At 39.5% G+C, this 19,977-nt stretch overlaps 3 protein-coding genes across 6 annotated transcripts; 1 reads left to right on the top strand and 2 right to left on the bottom strand.

Moving 5' to 3' along the window:
- Positions 1-197: 197 nt before the first annotated feature.
- Pdf (Pigment-dispersing factor) lies at positions 198-1,302 on the bottom strand. 2 transcript variants are annotated; one of them, XM_070661178.1, is made up of 3 exons: positions 1,231-1,302; positions 884-1,038; positions 198-617 (listed from the first exon to the last, which is right to left on the bottom strand). In XM_070661178.1, exons 2-3 carry the CDS (start codon positions 1,013-1,015, stop codon positions 492-494), a joined length of 258 nt encoding a protein of 85 aa, XP_070517279.1. In that variant the 5' UTR covers positions 1,016-1,038; positions 1,231-1,302; the 3' UTR covers positions 198-491. The 2 variants fall into 2 exon arrangements, with proteins under 2 accessions (XP_070517279.1, XP_070517271.1); XM_070661170.1 differs by having other exon boundaries at positions 1,244-1,301.
- Positions 1,303-6,837: 5,535 nt separating this feature from the next.
- On the top strand, positions 6,838-17,884 carry LOC139113554 (probable chitinase 10). Of its 2 annotated transcripts, XM_070674797.1 has the most exons (19): positions 6,838-8,002; positions 8,183-8,439; positions 8,533-8,583; positions 8,672-9,288; positions 9,353-9,538; positions 9,768-9,912; positions 10,010-10,363; positions 10,505-10,995; positions 11,060-11,288; positions 11,375-11,563; positions 11,660-11,987; positions 12,208-12,434; positions 13,093-13,469; positions 13,875-14,618; positions 14,822-16,354; positions 16,444-16,629; positions 16,748-17,036; positions 17,147-17,514; positions 17,618-17,884. In XM_070674797.1, exons 1-19 carry the CDS (start codon positions 7,689-7,691, stop codon positions 17,882-17,884), a joined length of 7,152 nt encoding a protein of 2,383 aa, XP_070530898.1. In that variant the 5' UTR covers positions 6,838-7,688. The 2 variants fall into 2 exon arrangements, with proteins under 2 accessions (XP_070530898.1, XP_070530895.1); XM_070674794.1 differs by lacking the exons at positions 6,838-8,002; positions 8,183-8,439; positions 8,533-8,583; positions 8,672-9,288 and having other exon boundaries at positions 9,411-9,538; positions 17,616-17,756.
- On the bottom strand, positions 17,052-19,062 carry Srp14 (signal recognition particle 14). Of its 2 annotated transcripts, XR_011547724.1 has the most exons (5): positions 18,825-19,062; positions 18,684-18,756; positions 18,483-18,595; positions 18,213-18,414; positions 17,052-17,272 (listed from the first exon to the last, which is right to left on the bottom strand). XR_011547724.1 is itself a non-coding variant. In XM_070674806.1 (4 exons), exons 1-4 carry the CDS (start codon positions 18,846-18,848, stop codon positions 18,298-18,300), a joined length of 327 nt encoding a protein of 108 aa, XP_070530907.1. In that variant the 5' UTR covers positions 18,849-19,062; the 3' UTR covers positions 17,052-18,297. The 2 variants fall into 2 exon arrangements, 1 of the variants encoding a protein (XP_070530907.1); XM_070674806.1 differs by having other exon boundaries at positions 17,052-18,414.
- Positions 19,063-19,977: the final 915 nt, after the last annotated feature.

Raw genomic sequence — 19,977 nt, 5'->3', positions numbered from 1 at the left:
GGACATTTAAATTTTATTTTAGTTCCCAAAAAATCTCAAAACGCGACGCCACAGTCGCCGACGAAATTTCGAAACTCAATTCAATAACCGATGGCAAATCAAGTCAACCGCGGTTGAGATGGAAGTCAACTGACGCGAAGTTAAACATATTAATCATTTTATTTATTTTAAATTTCTCACAATTAAAATAAAATAAATTTAAATTATATTTAATTCGTACTTTACAACTGCAAGTTTCAAAGAAAAATTCAAGGAATTATGTATACTAGATTAGATAGAAGAGTGTAATAACAAAATAGAATTACGCAACATGTGTAAGTTTCTACATTTATTAATATTAATTCATTTTGTATATTGTTCTTAGCAACATTACTAATAAATTATCATTGGTTTTCTAAATTCTATTTTAATATATATTTTTTGACAATGAGCTACAAGATATATTTTTCAACATTAGTAGGTATATGTAATTTAACCAAATAAATTCACTTTCATTTTCCAGCATTGTGCATATTTTTCGGTAAGCCTAGCAGCGAGTTTATCAGTTCGGAGTTGCGTTTAGAATGACAGAAACGCGGAACCGCTAGCATCAATCTGGCCAGTTGCAGTTCGCTATCCTGTGAAAGGAACACATTTTTCATGTATGTACATATATTATATTTGCTTAATGAGTTCGTTAATAGTAATATATTACACCATCAACTTATTTCTTTCACGACCACTTAAGTAGCATTCTTAGACTAAATTAACATACAAATTAATCCTCGTATCTCATTTTACCGAAGTGTCCAATATAATTTCGACATATCATAAATACGACGTTATTACTCATGCTTTAAGTACGTCTTAATTGCCAGTTAGATCGATGTCGATAGATGCTCACCAATCCTTTGCCATATGGAAGATTCAATCCCAATATATTCCTGTCGACATCCTCAAGTTCACCGGACTCGTCTCCGCAGACTATGCCGACGATGACAGCAATAATGATTGCGATCTTCGCGTAATTAGCCATTGACGTATATACAACTTTGCTCTCTAAAACGAGATAAGAAAAGATGTATAGGTAAGCACATGTAAGAAAAAGATTTCAATAATTAGTAAAATTGTGTAATTGTTTCGAATAATTGTTAGTTAAAAGAATTCAACTCAATGAAATTTAAGTATAGTTACACGGAATAAAAAAAAAATTATATATAAATTGAACAATTTAAGTACACGGATAATTACGCGCAATAATTACAAGTGTTAATTTTTCAGACGTCGAAGTGGATGCCGTTCAATGTACTTCGCGAATACGACACGATTTCGAAGATACTGTTTCTTTTATACATATACTATCTATCGCGGAGATCTGCTTCTGACAGACAAACGTAGGCCGATAACAAGACTGCGAACGACAGGTGTCCTCCTTCGCCGAGATTATCCTGGTGACTATATTTTCTCCCGTTTATTAAATTATGTAAAAGAAATCCTGTCGAAGGGTTGCAGTTCTGTGTTTGATTAATCGCGCCTGATCAAGATGCATGATTAAATTACATCTCAACTCGGTTTTTTTTTTGTTTTAGTCAAGCTTGATGTACGCGAGAAGAAAAATAATGATCTACGTTCTATTTGAAAGAGAGACTGAACATTGGGATGCAAAATATAATGAAAGCCCGATCGAGGAATCCACGCGAGGTCTTTTCAAATGCGGCGCAATGACGATACGAGACTCATAAATTACGTCTCTCGTTCTGGTTTCAATATTAATTGCATAGCGACGAATTTTTGCATCTCGCGGCAGCCGTCGAAAGATGTTCTCCATTGAAGCCTTCGGCATTCAACGTACGCTCGGCTTTTTTTTCTTATTCTTCGCAGTAACTACTCGCAGCTTATCAAGGTAAGTGATCGCGACGGCGCTTACGGGCACACGTGTCGCGATCAAGAGCTATTATTAAGGAAGAGCTACGAGCATTACAAGTTTCGTCTCGTTGACTCGTTTGCGAATGCGGGTTTCGTCAGGGTCAGTATCACATTTAATCTCGCGGAACGCGCTTTTCGCGCAAGGAAACCCGACCTCGCGAAGGCTGGCAGCTGTGGGTCCCGTGCTCTTGTCCTTTCGATACTCTCTCGCGACGATACATATAAATCACCCGGCCCGCTCGCATTACTCATTCGTCAAGCGATACATCGCGTGCACATTGAATGGCGATTCGCGACATCGTCATCCTTCGGGGAAGACGGAAGATGGGGGAAAGGACAAAAGCAGAGATAAACTGCATAATTATCTTGGGGACAAATGCTTGCACACAATAGGCATGCGATGGGAGAGGTGACATCAAGTTTCTCGGAGGAGCAATGCATCTCAAATGCCTGAATATCCATAAATACATTATAATATATTCATAGAGATAGCTACTTAGTCCAATTTGTCAGGTAGAAAGTAGATAATAATGAATAGCTGACGATTATTTTTCGGAATGTAAAATGAATCGATGCACTCTGTCATTTTTCTTTTCGTCTCGTAAGTGAATAGGGAGAGACTGAATTAAAAAAAAAAAAAAAAAAAAAAAAAAGATAGCAACGCGAGAGCGAGTAAGGTGGAAGAAGAGGGACGGACCGGCAAAGTATCGAAATCTCCAACTGTTCCCTGGGATGGGCGCAGAGGTCACTCAACCAGCGGCCGTAAAAGCGGCCTGGGACCGGTGGCGTGGCCTTGATTCTACGTTAAGACCCTTCGAAGACCCACGGCGAAGGCGTGTCTATCATCGGCAAGCGGATTAGCCATTTTCGACGCCTCCGTGACATTTTCTTCATGACGAAGAGGCTGGATTTCAGCGGCACGATGAAAATTGCGCGATTCGTTGAAAGAAAATTATTCATTACACAATGATCGGCGAAAACTTATATTAATAGTTAGATTAAAACAAGGAAATCGTAAAACAAATGAAAAAGAAAGAAGGAATTCTTCTTTAGTCACCTCCCCCGGACATCATCTCATCTCGCTGATCCTTTAAAATTTATCGCCCATATAAGTTTTTGTTCTCAGTAAAATCTGCGTCAAATGCAACTAATTTTTCTGGATCTCATTTATCTGTCGCACTCTCAATAAGATTACTATTATTATTAACGAAATTGTGAAACATCGATTTCAAGGTTTTGCAATGGCCGGAAAACATGCTAAATCGATTTGCTTGTGACTTTAATAGCGCGATGTCTAATTATCGCCAAATCGTCATCTGTTTCGTAACGCCTTTTCGTTCCTTTGGCGGTGATTTACGTGACATTTCGCACCCGCCACGGTCGCGCTCCTCATCATCGTCTTCGCAAACCCGTTTGACTCAATTCGCATCCAGAAGCCGTTTCGTGACTTAATGTGCGTCGGAGAAGTAGTCTCCCATACGTGTGTGCGTAATAAAGCTGACAAATCACTGGTGTTAATTTAAGAAAGAAAAAGAGAACCGTCTCGATCATCGCAATCGAGTCGATAATCGGTCTATTCGCCGCTTATGTTAATAGCTTTCTTGTGTAGCAATCTATCGTGAAAAAAGTCACGAGATACTCACCCTTGCTCATCTGCCGCGGAATGCATTAGCGTCTGAATAGACTGATTACTATGATATAACGCGCCCTTCGCAACGATAAATAAAAATACACATTCAGCAAGGCTTGCTACTCTCAGTTTCGTCCTATTGTCTTCCATGAAAAGAGAAGAGAGTCAAAACACCCGCAATCACAAGCCCTCCTCATTTGTAAAAAAAAAAAATTATCAGACGACGTGTGCATCAGAAAAAAAAGTTATTTATTTTTCCGGCGTTAATCGAGAATTATACGAGCTTCGAAGAAATAACTATGAATTTATAAAACCCTCTTATCTTTTTTTTTTCTTTTTCTTGAAGGAAGAGATCTTACGAAGACGTCGTCCGAATGATCCACCGTTGATTTATTGGTGCAGCTCTTAATCGCGAGATACAACTTTCACTCATAATATTACGGCGTTTGCTTTACGGCAGCATAATTATGGATGTTCGAATTAGACGAAGAAGAGGAAATCGAAATGAAAAAGAGGAGGCCGTTGGAATCGCGGTTAAGTCGACACTCTGCAACGATGATATTTCGTCTCGCTGGTCCATTAACAGTCGACGATTACAGACTCCGATTCATATATTCCATTTTTTTTTTTTTTCTTTTCTCGCGGGCCTGTGACATATAAAATTTATATTTCTACCGTATTAACTCTTTCTCTTTCCTTCTCCGTTTTCCTCTCTGTCTCTCCGTTTCGCTAGATGGTGGCATTGAACTCGACGCAACATTTTAAGCGTCGCATTTCATTTTTATAATCCGGCCTGCTAATCGCGCTCGAGGCGGGTCTATACGTAGAATCGAAATGAGAGAAGAAGAGAGAGGCAAAGAGAATCTTGCGTGCGCTTAAGCACACCTATACCGAGACGCCTGGTAATGCAATTAACCGGCCGGAGACCACTACGCTCGAATTTGAATACCCGTCCAACTCCCCCGGACCACCGAGACCTTTGTTGTCCTGATGAACGCTTCTCGTCATCGTCGGTTACCGGGCATTCACCACGCACGCATTTCGAGCTTTCTAATGTCAGAAAAATGAAAGAAAAGAGATACTCAAAGCTTTCAACAATCTGCATTGTTGAAAGACACCATTTATTGAATTATTTTTCTGTTCGGCAAAACGTATTAATATTAGCAAATTTTAGCTTTGCTTAATTAGAAGTTAATGTAATAAGTTACTGTTTTGTACTCTGCGCGAACTACAAAATGCTCTGCATGTCCCAAAAACCACGGCACGATGAGACCGCGCAAGGACGAAGGGAAGATAACGACCCTAAAACAAATCCTATCCCTTTCACTCGCGGCGCACTTTTCAAGCGGCGGGGAAAAAAACAAGCCGATAAATTGACCAAACCCGCAAGTTCAAGGCGAATCGCTGCCACTCCCTCAGGTAGGGTGCCTTATTTTTGGAAGAACGTTGAAGATCGCAAACGTCAGGCTATCAGCGACCGTCTCTCCTATCCAGCTGCGAGGTATAAAGTTGAGCAATGCAATGTCTTCCTCGATAATTCATATTATTCATTCTATGTCACTTGAATCTCCTGAACTGTTGTGAAAATAAATTGCAAAGTAAAAATCAGAAGATATCGTCGACTAATGGATCGCTTAGTAAACCGCTTGCGGATAGTACTTACTAACTACACGGTTGCAGGACAAGAAAATATTTCTTGCGATATAAGACCGCCGACAATCCATTTCGACGAGGGTTCGGTATCACTGTCGTCATTTCCATCAAGGACATTGAATTTTCGACGTTTCTTCGTCGTTGCAGCTTCTTCAGTCGTCGATTTTTGTCATCTATCATTTTTGTATTGGCCATTAAAAAATATGAATTATTAATAAATAATTCTTTTTATTTTAATGTAGATTTTTTGTTGCATTAAATACACATCTAAATGCAAAATTATTTGACGTCAATGTAAGAAAATTTACTTGTTAAAACGTTGTGAAAATATAATCACGATAGCTTCTTGTTTACTGTATAAATTTAATAGCTTAAGACGATTAAAAATTTGCAATACCGTTATCGAATGGCGAGAATTCTAATGTACACACATATACTGTTTCATTTCCGAGCTATATTTGTTCTAATACAATACCGTATGATCCGTTAGTATCCGCGAGCGAATTCTGAAGGTTTCATCGTGACGTTAAAGAATCGCATATTTAGGGTCCTAAAAAAACCGGTTGTTTTTCCAAGGATTTCTTGACCAGTCTGAGAGCGATTCTTACTCCATGGGAATGTCTGTAATTTTCAAGTTATAAGTGACTAAACGAAGAAGACTTTTTGCCAAACAAAATAAAAACAATAATTTTCTTTATACGCTAACTAATGGAACGACTGCGTACAGAGAAGAAGTGCATACTCACCTGAATTAATGATCGTCGTTTCTGTTTGTCTAGGAGCAGCAGCCATTAATGAAAGAAAAGATTTTCTTTATCACTAATAGAACTATGTAAAAATGATCTAGTGTAACGATTTAAAACCGTTATCATTAAGGTGAGTCTTACGAGACTTCCTCGACGATCCCTCGCGCGACGATTCATCCGGTTGTTGGCGGATTTCTTGGGATGGAGGGAGTGATCTAAATCGATGACTGAGATTTCAAGTTGGGCATCCGGACCTAGGGGCGTGTACGAGGGCAAACGAGAAGTCATGCTCCTCTCGTGGTCAAGGTCGCCGCAGAGCGGGGGCTTAACAGGCAGGATGGCGGGGTCTCCTTTGGATGGAGTAGGTATATATGGACGTCCTCGCACGCCCGGAATACCAGATTGTTGGCCCTCCCCGCCGTTCCCGGTGGTGTCTTTTAAAATTCATCGCGTGCACTTCTCGGGGAGACCCTGCCGGGTCCCGCTCCCGCATGGCTAATTGTGCCGGCTCAGACAAGTGCTTTATCGACTCCTGTCAGTGATAGTTCATCGGTGCCGCGGAAAAGGAAGCGGGAAGGTCCGTTTGAAACTTACGGCTACCGCGTCGAAAGATTTCCTGTTTTCCGGGAACCTGCAAACACGGCTAGTGTAAGAAGTCATCAATTATTGTGAAACGTTTAGCGATATGAAAACCTAATAGTAAAATTTGTATTAAAACTCTTTTAACAATATGATCTGCTCTTGTCAACCTACAAGACTTAAAATAAACTCACTTATTCCAAGTTAAAATTGTTCTACGTTAAAGCTGTACAAGATTTAAATTGTTTCGACCTTTAGAAAGGAAGAAGAAATGAGGCGATTAAAAAAAATACATTCTGCAATCATAGCTGTTAATCACTTATACGTCATTACGTGCTTAAGCCAGGCAAACGTATTTTTATTACCTAAAAACACACGAAAAAAACAAATAGTTTAGTTGAGATAAAATAAATTTAACAAACTTGCTGGCATTGTTTCTATCTAATCTCTTCAGCAAAAACTTCATTACTAACAACGTCTACGTACCTTTTATTTAAAAACGTACTTCGCACCAAAGCGAGTACAGAAATTTATTCCTCGGTGTGCCTCATAAATATTCTAAATAAAGCCGGTGGTGGCTCTTGTTGAATCCGTTGCGTGCCGCATAAGTAATTGCCGGCTATTGACGGACGTAACTGGAAATCGCAATAAATAAGATACGCGTGCGGGCAGGAAAATAAGCAATAAGGCAATGCAAACGTGGACAAGAATCTCACCGCGTCTTCAAGGACGTCTCTTTTTTTCGTATCTCCATTCCAAGTGCGCTTGTTTAAACAAACGAGACGGATCGGGATATGTACCTTGAAGGGCCGTTCGTTCCTACTTCCTGGCAAATTTACTCGTCATGTAAAAACATGTTCCTATCTTTATCCACCTAAAAATAAAGACGTAGATAGACGTATAATTACTTGACAAGTGAATTTACCAAAAAGTTGGAACAAACGCGCGTGCTGCAAAAATACAGTCCATTTAATACATACCTCAGTGTTTTCAGCCCCCTACATCCCAGCTCGGAATACTCGAGCCGGCTGTCTTTGGAAGCCGCATAAAGAATTTATTGAAAAATCAGGGCAATTTTTAATAATCTTGAGAGAGTCCGCGCAAGTAGGTTATCTCTCGATGATTCTCGGTGAGATGCGCGTAAGAATTGTCGATTGCAATTTGTTTCAGCAAATATGGCTGCCTGGATTATTCTAACCTGCCTGGTATGTTTGTCGTCGGCCGTCCCTTCGAATCGGGTACCGGTCCAGGAGATTTTGCCACCCCCGCCACCGTGGGATCACCAGCAGCAACGCGGTCTCCTTTTTTCGTTCCGGAGAGACGCCGTCGAGAGCTCGCTAAACCCATCGACCTCCGGTCATCTGTCGAATGATTTAAATTACGATGAATTCGGCTCGCACAGGTACCCCCTGCGCGACGCGGTCGAGTCCTTGCCAGCCAACGTGCTTGACGCTAAACCAAATCCGATATTTCGGAACGACTTCGAAAGGTGATTGCTAACAAGAGCATGCTAAAGATTTTTCTTCCCTATTAACTTTAGTTCGAAAGATATTAAGAATTTTTTTTAATATTTAAATTTAATTATTAAAATAAATTGTTACAATTAATTGTTTTCACATTTTTATTAACATTTCTTGTATTGCAAAGATATGATTGTTTATGTTCCCAGCCAAATTAGATTACCTTTGAGAGATGCAGTGGAACATCGTGAAGCACCCTTTCTCGGTGTCGATCCGGATCACGAGTCGATCTGGATTGAGCCCGTGGCACCTCCGACCTTACGAAGAACGCAGCAAATTACCGAGCCCAAAATTGTCTGTCGCTTCAACTCTGAAGCCGTTCATAGAACAGAACCGTTCTCTCTGTACCCACGAAACGTGCCAGATTACAAATGCACCCATCTAGTATACTCTGCAGCTACTATCGGTAAATAATATTTGTAAAGACACGTACATATATCGTAGTATGTTTATTTTATTATCTGAATTGTTAATTTTATTATTTCATTATGTGTTGTAGACAAAAAGAACTCTATCATCCCTAATGATCCAGAATACGATCGAGTAAAAGGTACGACGTAATTTCTAACAAAGTTGTAAAGCAAAAATATAGAAATGTATTATTTAATAGAAAATATCAATTTTTATTATTGTGCTAGGTGGATACAATGCTGCTACGGAACTTCGATTAAAAGATCCGGCGTTACGTGTGCTAATATCACTCCGGCCAAATTCACAAAACAGTCTAGTTATCCAGCGAAATGCCAATCTCACGGCCGATTTCCCATTACGGAAATCCATTCTCAAATTTCTCGAGGAATATCGTTTCGACGGTATTGAGCTCGACTGGCCAACCTCCGCCCAGAATTGGCCACAATTCAAAGTTTTGTTAAAGCTGATCGGCAGCTCGTTAAGCAAAAAGGGATACACTCTCGCAGTGGCACTGAAACCGGAAGATCCCGTGGATCCGGAACTTACATCTATTGTTGATCTAATAATTTTGAAAAGCTGGCGAGACATCCAATCAACCGACAAGAAAACGGAGCACCCCGTTTTGCATCCAGGCCCTTTGAGTTTTATCGTACAGAACGCGAGCAAATGGGCTGAACAGGTCAGCGCCGAGCTACGATCGAAGATCGTTCTTGCTATTCCGATCTTTGGTCAGGGATACACCCTCAAGTTCGGTAATCTCACTAAGGTCGGTTCGCCTACACAGAAACCTGGCAAAGAGGGTGCTTATACTAAATGGCAAGATGGAAAATTGGCTTACTACGAGGTAAAGTATCATATTAATAAATTTAGATATGTTTATGTGAATTAGTTACGATCGTTCTTCGTAGGTGTGTGAGAAACTGGAAAAAGGTTTGTGGATATTTGGCAGAGACGAAGAAGGCCCATATGCGAAACGTGGTGATCAGTGGATCGGCTACGATGATCCTATATCAGTTAAAATTAAAACTGCATTTGTTCGGGCGATGGGACTCGGTGGAATTTCATTATGGTCACTTGATTTAGATGATTTTCAGGTAACTAATAATTAATAATGTTAATTTATTTTATCTATAAAATTTTTTAGTATTGCAATAAAGAAATGCATCAAGATTTAAAAAATTTATACAAATTGATTTTAATGTTATTTCTTTTTCGATCAAGTTTTATCATTAAATATTAATTTAATGCTGTTTCCTTTTATTCATGTTATTGCAATATATTGTATTTAATATGCATATAAATGTCACAATTTAATTCTCGTAGGGTATTTGTGGAAATCCTTGGCCGATGCTGAACGCCGCAGTACGATCCTTAGGATACTACGAGAACGCTCCGACCAAGAAGTGTCCAAAGGACGGTCTTTTTAGAGACCCAGATAATTGTTCCACGTTTTATTCCTGCGTTAAAGGTAATACCTAATATTAAATTAATCAAAAATTGATTTTAAACGCGAGATTCAATAATTACGTAATTTATGAAAATTTTTTAATACTTTTTTTTTTTAGGAGTGTTATATCATGGTAATTGCGGGCACGGCAGGTTTTTTGATTCAATAAAAGGACGCTGTGTTGCGGCTATCTTGACAAAATCCTCGGAAATCTGCAAATTAAATGTTTCCGATAAAATTATTGGTCAAAATACATCATCGACCACATCGCCGAAAAAAATGTTGCAGCAGACCGGTCCGCGAGTTGCATGTTACATGACGTCTTGGGCTCTGTATCGTAAAGGAGACGGTAAATTCGTACCAGAGCACCTCGACTCGGACCTTTGTACCGACATTGTCTACGCTTTTGCCGGACTGAACCCTGAGACATTGTTGATTCAGCCATTTGATCCTTGGGCTGATATTGAAAATAGTAAGCAAATTAATTTTTTTTTTAATTATTAAAATATGTAACGAATTTAAACCACTATCGAAACAAGTTTGTCATTTTTAAGATTTATTACGTTGTTCTTTCATTCGATTTCCATCGAATAAATCGCCGATTAACTTTCAGATCTGTACCAGCGAGTAACTTCGATCAAAAGATCGAGAATACTATTAGCTTTGGGAGGATGGACCGACAGTGCCGGTGATAAGTACTCTCGATTGATTAGCAGCGGTGTCGCCCGTCGAAAATTTGTTCTTGCTACAATAAATTTTCTGAAAAAGCATAATTTTGACGGTCTGTCGCTCGAGTGGAGCTATCCCACATGCTGGCAGAGCGACTGCAAAAAGGGCCCAGATTCCGACAAACCGAATTTTACTAAGCTAGTGCAAGAATTGAGGGAAGAATTCAATAAGCAAGATCCACCTCTTTTATTAGCCGTTGCTTTGTCAGGATATAAAGAAGTTATTGACAAGGCGTATGAGGTTAAAGAGATCTCGCAGGCTGTTGACTTTATGTCGGTCATGACGTACGATTATCACGGAGCGTGGGAATCTAAACTTGCACACATTGCACCTTTGTTCGGGGCATCAGGAGACAGCAAACCTTATTATAATGTCGTAAGTTTAAATCGCACGAAAACTGCAAATCGTAGAATGTATCATGTTAACAAAAATATTACAGAATTTTACCATGAACTATCTCACGGGTCTCGGTGCTGACAAATCCAAGCTTCTAGTCGGTATCCCGTTATACGGGCAATCTTATCGACTCTCAACAGCGAGCCAAGCCGACCTGGGTGACCCCACGACCGGTCCCGGCAAGCCAGGAGAATTCACCAAACAACCTGGAATGTTGGCGTATTATGAAATTTGTGAAAGAATCAAAAAGCGCAATTGGAAAGAAGGAATTGGTAAGTATTCACGACGTATCTTAAATATTATATTAAATAAAAAATTATATATTTACTTATCTTACATTAAATCTATAAAATTTCAGGACCAAGTGCGCATTTCGAGGACCAGTGGGTAGGTTATGAAGATCAGGAAAGCGTTTACGCTAAGGGCAAGTACATCTTGGGAAATGGCTATGGTGGAGCTACAATGTGGACTGTCGACCTAGACGATTTTCAGAATCTCTGCTGTTTACAATCGTATCCTCTATTAAAAACTATAAATCGGGCATTAGGTATGTGTTATATTTTTGTTAATATATATATATATATATATATTTTTTTTTTTTTTTTTTTAAATTACATTTTAATACAATTATTTAAATTGACAGGTCGCTTGTCAACGCCGATCTCGGAGGGTTGCCAACGTCCACCGCAACCGGTGACACCTCAACCACCGACTTTAACTACTCACAGTGACGCGGCGGATGGCAATCCGCAGCCTACTACTCCAATGTCTAGTACTAAAGCTACCACATGGCCTACGTGGACGGAAAAACCGGCTACGAGCACAACAACCGAGAAAACGACCAGAACTACGTGGCCCACATGGACTTGGACTAGCCAGAAGCCTAGTAAAATCCCGGAGACTGTAACAAAGCCTAATGGTTCTCAAAAGCCGAGTGCAACTCCTAGCACTACTACGTCGACTACATCAAGGTAAAAAAAAAAAAAAAGAGCATCTTTTAGAAGCAAATTACAACTGTTGTTCTTCATTATTTTAATTTCTTTTTGTTTTGTTTTTTTAAGTTATAAAAATCCGAAATTTATATACAGCCGCATGAAGATTTTTATATAAGTCGTATCATTAACTATCATTAACTATATTTAAATTCTTGTTGATTCTTTCTTTATTAATAGAAAAATTTTTTTCTGGTAGTACACCGATTACGCAGTCAACAATTACCACTACGCGAAAACCGATATCCTCCACGGAAATTAATTGCATTAGCGGCGAGTACTACAGCGATCCCGCGAACTGCGGAAATTATTACAGATGTGTTCGTGGTGAATTAAAACGCGAACAATGTGCACCAGGATTGCACTGGGACGCGAATCGACAATTGTGCGATTGGCCATCTGCAGCAAAGTGTCAAGCAGAAACTGGTAAGATTCTTCTCATCAACCGTTAGTTTTTGATCAGTCTTTCTATTTTCCGTCTTTTTGCCAGAGAAACGGCTTATGATTACACAGTTTTAAGCCAGATAAGTAATAACCGAATGACCATTTGAAGAGATGCGGCACTCGTTGCGAAATATGAATTGCATCTTTAGGAAATCGATGGCAATAACCTGTTAACATTAATGAGAAAATTATTTTTGCAGTGACATTGACTCTTTAATAATTCATAAAAATTATTTCGATAAGCGAGCACGCGGATAAACGCGAATGCAAACCTGTTTGCGAGTCGTACATATGCAAATACTGTCGCATATCGCATATCTTCTCCATTTAACTATCGCCTCCGGCCGAGGAACATTCTTGTTTCCTCTCCCTTTGCTGTCCGCCGCAAAGCAAGGAAGATTGCATTGGCAAGGGTACAAGCAACGTTGACTTGTTGTTTGCGCGTCGTTCTCTCACGTTGTATCTGCGAAAATGGTCCTCCCATTTCAACATCTCTATATGATATTAGCTCTTCTTCTAAACTGCATCGCGGAGGAAGAGCTTACCATTTCTCGGCGAGGTGCCGATACAATCTTAATGTCTTTTTTTTTTTATCGCACGAAATACAACGTTTGTTTTACGAATATTTCTTTTTTTTCAGAGTCAACCTCGACGATAAGCAGTCCTTCATGGAGCACAACGAAGAGGCCACCCACGACAACTGTTAAAGTTACCAAGCCAACGACGACAACGACAGCGAGAACGACGATAGCGATCACGAAACCTACTACAACGTTGAAACCTATCGTCGTTATGGGACCGACGCAAAAACCGCAAAAACCATGTCAACATGGTCAATATTATCCCTATCCGGATTCGTGCACGAGCTTTTTAGTTTGCGTAAACGGCGACTTGGTCTCGCAGCAATGCGGTCCAGGTTTAAATTGGAACACCGAGAAGAACATGTGTGATTGGGCCTTTAAAAATCCATGTACAGAAAAGCCTCATAAGAATGCTCTGCTCGTGGAAAAAAACACCGTAAGTAAAATAAACAAATGTTTTTTTTTTATATTTTATTTTTATTTTTTAATTAATGTAAATAGTAATGCAGAAAATTAATGAACCCAGAAGAAATCATGCGCGTGCTACGCGCGCGCTGTTTTTTCAAAGAAACCAACTCGCGCGCGTTGTTATATTCGGACATTAGTTAATTATAATAATTACAATTGAGTGATTTACAGCCGACGATGTGTTACCGATTCACTTACATTTTTTTTCACGCGTAGCATCAATTAAATAAATTTTTTTTTTTAGAATTCTTGTACGATATTATTTCTTCTTCGCAATATATCCGGCATATTTATCATTTTGATTTATCTGTTTATCACATGACAGTTTGTTAATTGATTTTGATATGAAATATTATTATCGTGATTATTTTAGGCATGCATTCCTGGCAGCTATACTAGCGTACCGGGTAACTGCAGGAGCTATCAAGCATGTCTTTGGGGTCGCAAAGAAGTGTTTAACTGTGCGCCGGGTTTGCACTTTAACAAGGAGACTCGAATTTGTGATTGGCCGACCCGGGCAAAATGCACGGACGACGATGACGACAAGGAAATCACTACTCAATCGGCAACGACGACGACACTTTCTTGGTCATCAACCTCGCAGAAACCGATTGCTTATCCAACATCTAGTACGGAACGGTCGACAACTACATCGACAACGACTCAGTCTACGTCAACTTTGCCTCCAGCAATTATAAACCCCGACAAGGTGTCTCCGCTATCCGGCTACTACAAAGTTGTGTGCTATTTCACGAACTGGGCCTGGTATCGTCGTGGGATCGGTCGTTATTTACCAGAACACATCGATCACACTCTGTGTACGCATATCGTATACGGTTTCGCAGTGTTAGACTATTCCGAGTTGGTAATTAAGGCTCACGATTCTTGGGCGGACTACGACAATCGTTTTTACGAGCGAGTGGTGGCGTATAAAAAACGAGGTCTTAAAGTGCTCCTTGCGTTAGGTGGATGGAACGATTCAGCCGGTGACAAATACAGTCGGTTGGTGAACAGTCCAGCCGCTAGAAAAAAGTTTATCGATCATGCCATTCAATTTATTGAAAAGTATGGCTTTGACGGATTGGACTTAGATTGGGAGTATCCCGTTTGCTGGCAGGTAAATTAAAAATTTTAATTTTATTATTTTATTAATAAATTAATTAATATAATAATATAATAATACAAAAATTAATTTAATTAGATATTACATTTTATATTTTTTTTATTTTGAAATTAATTTCTTATATTTTTTATTATTTATCTGCAAATTGTTAGTAATTATTTTTATTTATTAACAACTATTTTGTATATTGGAAACAGGTAAATTGCAACAAGGGCCCAGATTCGGATAAAGAAAGTTTTGCGGCATTATTAAGAGAATTAAGCGCTGAATTTAAACCAAAAGGATTGCTTCTCTCGGCAGCGGTTTCGCCGAGCAAAAAGGTAATTGACAAGGGGTACGACGTGCCGGCGTTAGCTAAATATTTGGATTGGATTGCCGTCATGGCGTACGATTATCATGGACAATGGGACAAACGAACTGGTCACGTTGCACCTTTATATTATCATCCAGACGACGAGTTCTATTACTTCAATGGTAATTATTCGATCAATTATTGGATCTCAAAAGGCGCGCCACCCAGAAGCATTGTTATGGGCATGCCGTTGTACGGACAATCTTTCTCGATCAACGATCCAAGAGCTGGGACCGGTTTAAATTCTCCAGCCAGCGCTGGAAATGCCGGAGAATTTACTCGAGCTGCAGGTTTTCTGTCTTATTATGAAATCTGCGATCGAATACGCAATCGTGGATGGACAGTAGTGCAGGATCCAGAGAGTAGAATGGGCCCGTACGCTTATAAAGGCAGCCAGTGGGTTAGCTTTGACGACTCGGCGATGATCAAACGGAAGGCGCAATTTATACGCGACATGGGTCTGGGTGGTGGTATGGTGTGGGCTCTAGATCTAGACGATTTTCGCGGGCGATGTGATAACGGACCTCATCCGCTGTTGCACACAATTCAGCGAGTGCTGGCGGAACCGTCGAAAGAACACGACAGACCTTCAAAACCCGTAGAATCGAAGCCACCACCATCATTACCATCGATGACCACGTTGACTGTCAAACCTACGCAAACGATACAGCCGACTACGACAGTAGATCGCGTTACACAGGATAGTTCTCAATTTAAAATTATTTGTTATTTTACTAACTGGGCTTGGTATCGGCAAGACGGTGGTAGATTCGTACCCGAAGATATAGATCCCGATCTCTGCACTCACGTGCTTTACGGATTTTCTGTGCTCGATGGTAGCAGTTTAACGATGAAATCCCACGATCCCTGGGCCGATATAGACAACAAATTTTACGAAAGGGTGGCGGCGTTCAAGGCAAAAGGTCTGAAGGTGCTGATGGCGCTAGGCGGCTGGAATGATTCAGCTGGAGACAAGTACAGTAAGCTGGTGAGCTCGCCAGCGGCCAGGCGAAGATTCATCACGCAAGTTCTTGTCTTTATTCAGAAATATGGCTTCGAGGGCCTTGATCTCGATTGGGAATATCCAGTATGCTGGCAGGTAGATTGCAACAAAGGCCCGGAATCTGACAAGCAAAATTTCGCTGATTTTGTAAAAGAACTGAGCGACGAGTTCAAACCTCGAGGATTACTTCTGTCCGCGGCTGTTTCACCGAGCAAGAGAGTAATCGATGCGGGATACGACGTTCCTGTTTTGTCTAAATACTTGGACTGGATATCCGTAATGACATACGATTTTCATGGCCAATGGGACAAAAAGACCGGTCACGTAGCACCGCTCTATTCTCTGCCAGGCGATTGGGAACCGACATTTAATGCTGTAAGAATTTAATTTAAAAACTATTTAGTGAATTATTGAAAATTATTTATATTAAAATTTTATTTAATATTTAATTTTTTTACTATTAGAACTTTTCGATCAATTATTGGATAGAAAAAGGTGCTAATCCGAAAAAATTAGTTATGGGCGCACCATTATACGGTCAATCGTTTTCACTTGCGGAGAGAAATGTACATGGATTAAACGCCCCAACTTATGGTGGTGGTGAAGCTGGAGAAGCGACCAGAGCAAGAGGCTTCTTGTCATATTACGAGGTTAATATTATTACAAAAAATTTTTTTTTTGATACGTACATATAAAAATATTAATTTCTTTAATACTCAAAAATATTTATTTCAAAAGTAAATTGCATTTTTTTTTTGTTTATTGCAGATATGTGAAAGAACATTAAAGAAGGGATGGACAGTTGTTCAAGATAAAGAAAGAAGAATCGGTCCCTACGCCTATAAAGGTGATCAGTGGGTAAGCTTCGACGACGCTCAACAAATCAAGTTAAAGGCAGAACTGATAAAAAAACTTGATTTGGGCGGCGGTATGGTTTGGGCTTTGGATCTAGACGATTTTAAGAATAGATGCGGTTGCGAACCCAGCCCGCTATTGAGAACAATGAATCGAGTTTTAAGGAAATATCCAAAGGGCCCGTTGTGCCCTATCACGGAAGGTAGACTAGCTAATATCATTTTTTAAATAGAAAAGTATTTTAATATAACTTGCGATATACAATATAAGAAAAATGTACAAATTAAATTTTAATATGTTTACGATTGATAGGAACAGAGGCGCTTGTAATCGATGTCAGTCAAACAGATGTCGGATTTACAACCAGCACCGAACGTCCAATATATGAATCCACTATATCGTCGAACCCAGTGTATATTCCGCCATCGACAACCGCCTCTATAACAACAACGACTGAATTAGATCCAGATATCGACGACACCATTGAAATTGAAGCTAGCCCGTTACCGCCGGCAGATTGCGGAGGACGTTTATTCATATCACATAAAAGCGATTGTACCAAGTATTATTTATGCAATTTTGGCAAGATCTCGGAACATTCTTGTCCACCAGGACTCTACTGGAATGATGATCGATGCGACTGGCCGGAAAACACGAAATGCAATGCTACTCAACATCAAGTACGTATCGCGATAAATACAACTCTTTGATCAGTGGACCATTTTAATGCAAATATAAAGCGCATTACGTGAAAAGGAGATTTATTTTGTTGATTTCGTAGAGCAACTTCTATCGCCAAAATTTAGACTCGCCAAAAACGTGAACGAGAAGAAAGTGGTTTACTACTGTACAAATTGGGCTTGGAGGCGGGCGAGTTTCGGCAGCTTCATACCCGAAGATATCGACGGGGAGATTTGCACAGACATCGTATACGCCTTCGCTACGTTAGACGCGGAAACCTTTGTTCTAAACATCGACGACTCCGCCGACATTTATAGGAGTATTCTCAATAAAGCGACAGAAGTTCGGAGAAAAAAAATTTGTCTTTAAACGAAAAATATAATAAGATATAGGTATATAAATTATGAAAAATGATATATTAAATCCAAGTCTGAATGATAGAATGGTATAAGTCAATAGAAATTTCATTCAGAAAAACTTTCGTTCTGATTATTAAATAATTTATCACAATTATCTACTTTGAACTTATAATATTATTTTTATATTCGTTATTGCATCAAAATTTATTAAAATTTGTAATTATATATTAGCGGTTGCATATACATAACTATGTATATACTTTTATAACAATATTATTAACCTTTTGTACATCAGTCTATACAAAATGCTGCATAAAACCCTGCCCTCACTGACTTACATGTACAGGTGTCAATAAATGTGGTGATGAACAGGTATGAAAGTTAGAGTAACAAAAAAAACAACCGCAGCTAATTCTTGCTGGGTCAGTGAACTTTTGGCTTTGCTGATTTCGTTTTTTTTAGCTTTTTTAGCCCACTTATATTAGTTTTTAAAAGATTCCAATATGCTTGCTGAAACTTGTTTACATCCTTGGAATGAATCTGAAAGATGGACATTGCAGTTTAGAACTGTGCAGTTGCGGACAATTAATTCGCAAAGAAATACATACAATAGTGGAGATCTTTCTGTTACGAAGAGATGCTCGAACTAAACAAAGATATTCCGTAGGAGTTGGTAAGGGAGGCTTGCCTTTTCTGGGCACTGGTTTATTGTGTCCATTAACTGAAATAGAAATCTTTGTAGTACAAAAGTACAGAAAGACAACGGGGTATATTAAGAGAAATAAAGAAAACGAGCTTAGACTACTCACATCTCTTAATCGTAAGCGACACCGCGCCCGAAATACGTGACTTGTCAAAGAGTTTGGTTAGCTCCGCTAAGAACTGCAACGAGAGTATGTCAATTAGTCGTTCGCCGTAAAGAGAACAATGTCGGTGATGAGATGAGTTACCGCGTCATTCTCCAACAGGACCATTCTGACAGTGGTAGCATATGTTAAGTGCCAGAACACGTTCAAATATAACTACTTGCTGCGAGAGGTTAGAGAGGTTAGAAAATGCAGCCGCAGATCAGAAAGCCCAACTCGGAATCGCGACTTCCACGCGTACAGATACTGAGGTTCGTCCGCGTGAAGCCAGCGCTTCGGCTGCCGTCGGATAGAAGAGAAGGCCAGAGCTATACACTGTCTGTCCTACTCTTTCGCGGCGTCGCCGGCAGTTACCGCAAATCCGCGAAAGAGTAGGACAGACAATGTATAATACAGTGTCTGTCTGTCCTATTCTTTCGCGACGTCACAGGCAACATTTTAAACAGAACAATCTTATTGCTTTCCCAACATTACGTGACACAACAGTTGCGAATCCATCATCCACCAAAGATACGTTCAAATCACTAAACGCAAAATATATTTTTGCTATAAATTTTCTGCATTAAATAAAACACCTGTATAAAAAAAACATGCAAAACTTACTTTGTAATCATACGTATGAGACTGTCGATTTCGTCATGTGTTGGCAAATCTTTTCCAGAAAACATATTGTGAACTGGATCCAGAAGTCGAGATACCGAACGTGATAAAAATGCATTTTCAAATGGCAATAAAATCTTACGACTAAAAACGTATACATTAATATTAATATGAAACTTCGTGGGTACGTTAATTTTATACAAGATGTACTTACTCAATACCGTAAATCCTGATACTGTGAGATCTCTCTTTTAAGCGTTTGCTTAACTCGTTATTATTTATAATATTATTTAAATTAATATTGAGAAGCAAAGAAAAATTAATGGAATAAAAATGTGCCGCGTTATCTCCGCTCGAAATTCGCCCGCACGCCGATACTCGCGTCGCGAAATAAACTTGTATTGTTTTTTAATATAAATTTAAAAGGAAATTATATGGAATAAGAGTGTGCCGCGTTATCTCCGCTCGAAATTCGCCCGCACGCCGATGATCGTCGATACTCGTGCCGCGAATTAATTTTTCTTTACTTCTCAATATTAATTTAAATAATATTATAAATAATAACGAGTTTCCCCTCATTTTTTTCCCCCCTTCGGGGGAAAAATCCCTCGTCATTTTGAGGGTGTGATCACACCCC

Source organism: Cardiocondyla obscurior, linkage group LG01, assembly GCF_019399895.1.
Source record: "Cardiocondyla obscurior isolate alpha-2009 linkage group LG01, Cobs3.1, whole genome shotgun sequence".
NCBI classification, from domain to species: Eukaryota; Metazoa; Arthropoda; class Insecta; order Hymenoptera; family Formicidae; genus Cardiocondyla; species Cardiocondyla obscurior.
Note: the sequence above shows the minus strand (reverse complement) of the source record. Positions and strands in the feature narration are given on the sequence as shown.